At 46.7% G+C, this 7,317-nt stretch overlaps 1 protein-coding gene across 6 annotated transcripts in view; it reads left to right on the top strand.

Annotated features, from left to right (window-relative positions):
* Window positions 1-7,317, top strand: part of Kirrel1 (kirre like nephrin family adhesion molecule 1) — a 96,201-nt gene that overhangs the window by 28,505 nt on the left and 60,379 nt on the right. For 3 of the 6 annotated variants that reach the window (XM_021157515.1, XM_029475391.1, XM_029475394.1), the window contains exon 2: window positions 5,394-5,539. The exons of 1 other annotated variant lie outside the window; for it this stretch is intronic. In XM_021157515.1, coding sequence (XP_021013174.1) covers window positions 5,407-5,539 — 133 coding nt within the window. In that variant the 5' untranslated portion in view covers window positions 5,394-5,406. The remainder of the gene's footprint in view (window positions 1-5,393; window positions 5,540-7,317) is intronic. 2 more of the 6 variants (XM_021157514.1, XM_029475392.1) reach the window with 1 other exon arrangement.

Genomic DNA, 7,317 nt, shown 5'->3' with positions numbered 1-7,317 from the left:
ATTCACACCCACATGGGAGAGGGATACGAGAGTAGACAGAGAGAGATACAGAGAGAGAGAGAGAGAGAGAGAGAGAGAGAGAGAGAGAGAGAGAGAGAGAGAGAGATCAAGCAGAAGAAACAGGAAACGGAAGATTTGGACAACTTCTTTCATTGGCAATAGATGCTCTCTGTAAGTGTTAGTTACTTTTATATTGCTGTGACAAAATATCATGACTAAGGCTGTTTGTAAGAGAAAGTGTTGTAATTGGGCTCCTAGAGACTTAGGGCCTGTGATGGTGGAGTGAAGGCATGGAGACAGGCAGCTAGGGCAGCCGCTGATGACTTGATCTACAAGTCACAGAGGGAACACTGAGAATGGCATGAGTTGTCTGAAACCTCAAAGCCCACCCCCAGTGACACACCTCCTTCAACAAGGCCACACCTCCTAATCCTTCCTGAACAGTTCCACCACATTGGGGACCAATTACTCAGACATACAAACCTGGGGGGGGGGGCATCATCTTTAAACCACCACATGGACTGAGCAATGTATAGCACTACACTGGCAATCAGGGTCTTATGTACAAATAAAGATGGACTTAAATAATTCCTCAGGTCTCTCCCAGATTTATGGTCAAGTCAATTGAAAGATTTCTTGGAAGGAGTGCAATTTTAGAAAATGGGAAGGAAATGTTCAAGTTATACTCTTAGGGAAGATATCCCTTCCTTTAGACCATCTTAGCAAAACAGAGCTTGAAAATAAAGAGGGAGGAGAGAGAGACAAGGGCCTGGAACTCATATCATGAGTAAATAACATGGGGATCCCTGAGGAAGACTGTGGTAAGGTCTTCAGTGCCAGCTACAGAAAACCAGACAGGAGAGTGGAAGTTTCCAGAGGACTACAGAGTAAGGAGGCAGGCTGGGAGAAAGAGGTCAGGTGTTCTCCCTTCAGCTTCCACTGACCTCAGGACTGAAACCAGAGACAGTGTAGCCAAATGAGGCTAATCAGAAGTTGGAATTTCTTGCCCTTAAATGAAGAAGCCATCTCAATTGGAGTCTCCCTTTATTTAGACTTCCTTAACAGCAGATGTGGCCGCTTAGGTGTGGCTGGCAGGTACCTGTCACCAAGCTGACCTGCACCCACTCTCCACAAAGTCTGGGGCACTGCCTCTGGGTGGAGACAGCATCCTTAGCCCTGACTCCACAAACTTTAAATTGTCCCTGGACTCCCTGTTTGCTGCTTGCAAGTGGCTCTTGGGCTACACTAACGCTGGCCAGGTCTTCCAGAGATTTACCAAGCTCTCCCGCCAGGCCAGAACTGTGCACAAATACCTCTTCATTGAGTGCTAGAATAAGAGAGGCAGGAGGGTGGATGGGAGCAGGAAGGGAGGAAATCCTGAGAAGGGGAGTGTGGAAAAAGAGGAAAACACCAGTGAGGGGCCGCTGGGTGGGGCTGAGAAGGGGGCGGGTGGAACAAGACTGCAGAAGCAAGGAAGTGAAGCTGGCCTCTGAGCAAGCTAGCTAAGGTTGCAGCAGGAGAAAGGGCGGTCAGGGCCTGAGAAGAGAAACAAAGGGGAGATGGAGATGGAGGTGGGGCTCTGAGAAGGAAGCTGTGGAGAAAAGAAGTGGAGGTAGTAAGAGAAAGCTGGGGACAGGATGAATAGAGTGAGTGAGCAAGGTGGGCAAAGGAGCCTTGAGCCTGAGAGCCTGGGGGGAGGGAAAAGAAAGGGCCAGGGAAGTATGGGGTGTGAGAGGAAGAGAGCGAGGAAAATACAAGGCCAGAGAACCATGCCTGTTACACTCTCTAGTATGCCTCCACCCTCCTGAGCAGCAGGGCATCTTGTGGTCCAAGAACTGCTGGGCCAGGCAGCAGGGCAGCAGGAAGTGGCTTGGCACTAGGATGGTGCAGGGCAGGGCAGGATCTGTAGTTAACTGTGGTGAAGGGTGAAGAAGGGTTCCCCCCCCATGTCTCCCTGGAGGCAGATTTGCATTTCTGCTGCATGGCCTGGCTGCTATGACAGAATGTGCACTAATTTCCTTGGAGTTTGGGGTCCTAATTTTCTCTCAGGTGAGTTCTGGATAGTCTCGAGGAGGCCAGAAGCCACAGGAGAAGCAGGCGAGAGGAAATGGCCACAGTCATGGCTTTCCTCTCCAGGAGCTCTGTGGTGTACCTCTTCTGTCTGTCTGTACTAATGCTTCTCACGCGGCCATTACCGAGGGGAGATGCTGACCCCTGGAACTAAGGTATTCTTTCTCCCTGTTTTTGGGTCTCTGGCTGATGCACTAGGCCTTATGGAGTACAGAAAGGTGGTTTGGAGATCCTGCTCCGTGAGGGGGTTATAGCCTGATGCAAGTTCATGAGAGATGGAAGGCAGCGGGCTTTGAGAAATGTGATGACATCAAAGTTGAGGCTAACATGGATTTTCAAGTCAGACAGACTTGGTTATAATCACCTGCAAGGTCTTGAGTCAGTTTCTGCGTGTTGTTTTCCACATGCATGCACTAACCGTGCGTTGGTACCTTCCAAAGTGACAGCAAGTGATTTTAGGAGGCTGTTTAATTAGCCGCACTATTTGACAAGGGGTATCTAACACACAGAGAGACCCTAAGACACTATCCAAAGTCACAGATAGGATGTGACAAGATGGTGGGCTTCGAATCAGACAGGCTGCCCTAGAGCCTTTGCTGGTGTTTGTTTGTTTGTTAGTAATAGCTGTGGGGGAGCAGGACAGGCTGGGAACTTAGTGCATAGTAGGTCTCCTCAGAGCAAGGCCAGAGACGCTGAATTGCCCGATGAGTAGCGTAACTAGGAAGCTCTGAGTGGCAGAAATCAGGTTTTATGAGAAAGTCTGGGGGAGGTTTTAACCTTTGGGGTAAGTTAATAAATAGGATTTCAGTCTTTGGAACAGGTCTGGGGAAGCCCCAGGAGGCAACCTGGCAACTTCAGAAAAGACCAGTGCTCCCATCTCCACAGCACATTCTCAGGAGGGCTAATGCGACTCCTGTAACTCCCCCTGGTCCTCGAGGTGGGGCCTGCTCACTTCTGCCACCAGGCGTGAAACATAGCAGATAACTGTTCTGTCTGCTCCAGCTTTCTCCACGACTGACCCTTGACCTTCGCCTTCTGTAAAACACAGCCTTTGTACCCCAGCCACACTGTGACTCGGTTGGCCTTGTCTGCTTGCCCAAGATCCCATGGTCACCTGTGTCCTCAGGGTGAACTGCACCGTAATTTGCTCTAACTGGTTTGTCATTTAAGCCTGTGTAATGCTGGGGTGGGGTGGTGACATGGACCTGAGCGAAGTGTCCCTCCCAGAATGGCTAGCGATGAGCTGATGCAAGTTTGATGGAATTTAGGGAAAGCTTGGGCCGTTCCTTTCCTGTTTAATTGCTCCCTAGCTGGGTCCAGCAAGCTTTAGGACTTTCTCTCTAGGGTATTTCTCTCATTTGCTGGTGTGCCAAGTTTTATGTAAGGCACAGGGACCAGGGTGAACAAAGCAGTTTCTGATGCTGGAAATGCAGCGCCCAGGAGTCATTTTCCTGCTGGGAGTTTGGGGACTGCACCATCTTGAGGGTTTGCTTGCCTACCTATTTTTAAAATTTATTTTTCTCCTTATTTTTGTCTGGATATCAAACCAAGGGCTTGTGCAAGCTAGGCAAGACTATAACAGTTATATGCATCCTTGGTGTCTATTCTCCTTTTTATTGATACATAATGATCTTCCATTTAGTAAGGGATTCACAGTTTCTATGTGTGATTTTCACTGCAAGTCCATGAAGAGATATTATCTCCATCTTCCAGTTGGTAAACTCATGACAGAGAGGCCAGGCTGCAGACCCTGACCTTCTCCAAGAGTTTCCTGTGTGTTTTACCTATGACACTGAATGCTGAAACATTAAGCCTTGCTTCCCTATACGTTAAAAAGATGATCTTTGTCTTTGTGGTTGTCTGCACAAGCCTTTATTAAGCACATAACTGTGTCTGGCTCACTGTGGACATGTGAAGAGATACATGTGGCCCACCCGTGCCTGCATGGACCATGGTCAAAACCAGAGACAATGGCCTGGATTGAATGCCTAGGGCAGTAGACAGAGGAGTTAGAGGAAGAATCTACACTATTTACTAGACTCTGTGAGGCAAGTTGCCTGGGTGGGTCTCCATGCTGCACAGGACGGACATGTTCAATAGCCATTCTAATTTTCCCTTCCCCTTACCATTAAAATAAGCAGCAGCTGCCATCTGCCCCACGTGTGCACATACAAAAGTGCATATTTAAGAGTATAGATATATTATTTTTAAAATAGTTTTCTTCATGCGGCCAGTGGGCAGTTGAATAGGTTGTGTAAGGCGAATAGTTATGGGATCCTATGTTTAGATAATGATGAGAGAGTCTCAGCTCCCTCCACCCGTTGCAATATAGTGAAATTTATTCTTCAATATATAGCAATTTCATCTAACACTGAGCTTTTAATATCGAATAAGCATATATAATTAATGTCGGGAAAGTATGAGGTTGCAGCTCTGAAATCAGAAAGATAAGAATTTTAATCCTGGGCCACCGAATAGTTAGTCACATATCTGAGGCCAGCTGACTTATCTAGTGTTTGCTGAGCCTCCGTTGCTTCATAGGCAATTGAGAAAATTATCTCTACCACACAGGACTGCCCAGAGAATTCAGTGGGATTATATGTGTAAAAATGTATAACCTGGGGGCTTAAAGTCGTCTTGTGAAATTTTAATTTATAATTTTAGGAGCTAAATGCACGTGGTGCAAACATTTTAAAATGTAGGATGATGAGCTGTGAAAATCTCTTCTCCTCATTGTGGGCCTGTGGCTGCTGTCTCTCTCCTCTCCTTTATGCATATTGGACCTCGACAAATCCTTTGTATTGGGCAAGGCATGGTTTGTGAGGCTTCTTCTTCAGGCATAAAAATAGAAGCCTGGGCAGGGTGCACAGGTCCCCTAAGGCCACTCAAATGAGCACTGAGATTCCTCTGACAGTCCCTTGAGAGCTCCCTGCCACCCCCCACCCTCACTTCAAACTCTTACTGTGATTTTATAATAAATGAAATTTATAATTATAATTTTAAGACACATTTTAAAAAGTTATTTATGTGTGTGTGTGTGTGTGTGTGTGTGTGTGTGTGTGTGTGTGTGTGTATGTATGAATGCAGGTACCCTCAGAGGCCAAAAGAAGGCATCAAATTCCCTGCAGCTGGAGTCATGGGCAAGTTGTGAGCTTCCTGACATGGCTTCTGGGATGTACTCTTGCTGGGATAGCCCATGTCATGTACTCTTAACTGCTGGGCCATCTCTCCAGCCCTAGACTCTTGCATATAATTTTAGCTGATTCCTCTTTCACTGGAAGCTGAGGTTCATACCTTAATGTCTTTTTTGCATTCATCCCCAGCAGGGCTTTAGGAATGACTCTGGAGAGCCCTAGCACACGTCTAATGACCTGCCAATCAAGCCTGCTCCCTGAGAAGCCCAGGTTTCTGAGTCAGAAGATGTGGGCTCCACACTTAGTCGTTGCTTATCTTATCTTTGTGACTTTGGGTGAGTTTCTCCATTTCTCTGAGAGTCTTTGCCTCTTAAACAGTGTTGGTCACTTGTCGTTTCCAGAAATGTGTAAGCTAACATTTATAAAGCATCATGTTATAGATTGTGATGTCGTAAACAAATCTGTGATATGGTTTCTCTCTGCCAGGCCTGGGGAGGCTTGGAAGTGTAGTCAGGAGAGAGCAGCTCCGAGAGAGTCTTGCTAGCCCTGTATCCCTTCCCTGAATGAAGTTTCCAGAATCCAGGTCCCCCAGCCCTGCTGACTCATGGACTACTGACTCTCCATTCCCTAGCTGATCCCAGCCCCATTTGCTTCTTCTAGTCCAAAGGGAGCAATAATCCCATTATGAAGACATGTCTCATTAAGACATCTCCAAGATAGAGCCAGCCCTGTAGACTCTGGGTTGCTGCCTGCAAAGGCTTCTCCTCCCTTCCCCCATTCATTAATGAATATGGGAGGTTTTATTCCCCCCAACAAAAGTGTTAATTAGACATTGCTCTGAACAGGGATATTACACAAATGAATTAAACTTAAATCAATCAGCGAGCCGGCTCTGTGCTTCAGGTCCCCTGAATGAGGAGGGAATTGAAGGCTGTGATGGGAAACAGGTGGCGGGATGTCTTCCCTAGTGGAGAAGGAGAAGGAAGACGCTTCCCTTTGTTGCCAGCAGATACCTTGATTCTTAAGCTTCCTCTGCCGTCTCTCCCCCTCCCTTTTATTATTTCCCTCTTCCCATCCTATACATGCACACACACAAATGTCCTTGAGATTTTGAGAGTCTCGATTCAATTTTTATAACTGAAGTTGGTCTGGATTTACCAGTGGTACTTCCTGGGTACCTTTTATAGGGCCCAGGGTCGATAGGTCAATCAGAAGTCACTAAATGCAATCACTTCGTTACCTTCCCCTGTGCCGTTGAGTCTTCTGGAGCCACTAGTTTTCTCATCAGACAATGGTGCCTGTCTTGCAGTTGTGTAGTGAGGAGGGCTACCTGTACAGGGAGAGTCTGTGTGGTGTGTGATTTCTGAACTCTGTGAACTTACTGTAATACTGATTATACCTTGTTCATTGACTGTAAAAACATAGAGGGAAGGACTCTGACTTTGTCTTTTGAGGATACCCAGTGAATTATGAAGGAGATGGGCTGGTGAGATGGCTCAGCAGGCAAAAGCACTTAATACTGTCTGTTAACCCAAATTTCCTCCCTAGAACTCACCTACATGGTGGACAGAGAGAATAAACTCTTGAATAAGTTGTTTCCTGCCTACACGTTTACTGTGGCAGGTGTCTGCATGTGTGCGTGAGTTCAAGGCCAGTCTGGGCTACGTAAGCAAGACTTCCCCCAGCATATACACTATGCACACCTCAAACACACCACACACATCATACATACACCACATACTTACCACACAGGAACTCCACAAATGCCAAACACAATACTGTACACCTGCATATGCAAAACATATTAAGTATTAGGCATTTGGCATGTAGTTGGGGAGTAGATCTGTTGAGAAGTTGGAGCAAGGATTCTTGTTGCTCTGATAAGGAGGCCAGTTAGGGGCAAGAGATGTAGAGGTACAGCCAGGAATTGGGCCACCAGGGTCATGCCTCCATCTGGCAGAGTAAAGTTTGAACAAATGCATAAAGCAGCCTGCCTGCCTTCCTCCTCCCTCCCTCTTTCTTTCTTTCTTTCTTTCTTTCTTTCTTTCTTTCTTTCTTTCTTTCTTTCTTTCTTTCTTTCTTCCTCTCTCTCTCTCTTTCTCTCTTTCTCTCT

This window comes from Mus caroli, chromosome 3 (genome assembly GCF_900094665.2).
Source record: "Mus caroli chromosome 3, CAROLI_EIJ_v1.1, whole genome shotgun sequence".
Taxonomy (NCBI): domain Eukaryota; kingdom Metazoa; phylum Chordata; class Mammalia; order Rodentia; family Muridae; genus Mus; species Mus caroli.
The sequence above is the reverse complement of the archived record's forward strand: the minus strand, read 5'-3'. Positions and strand labels throughout refer to the sequence as shown.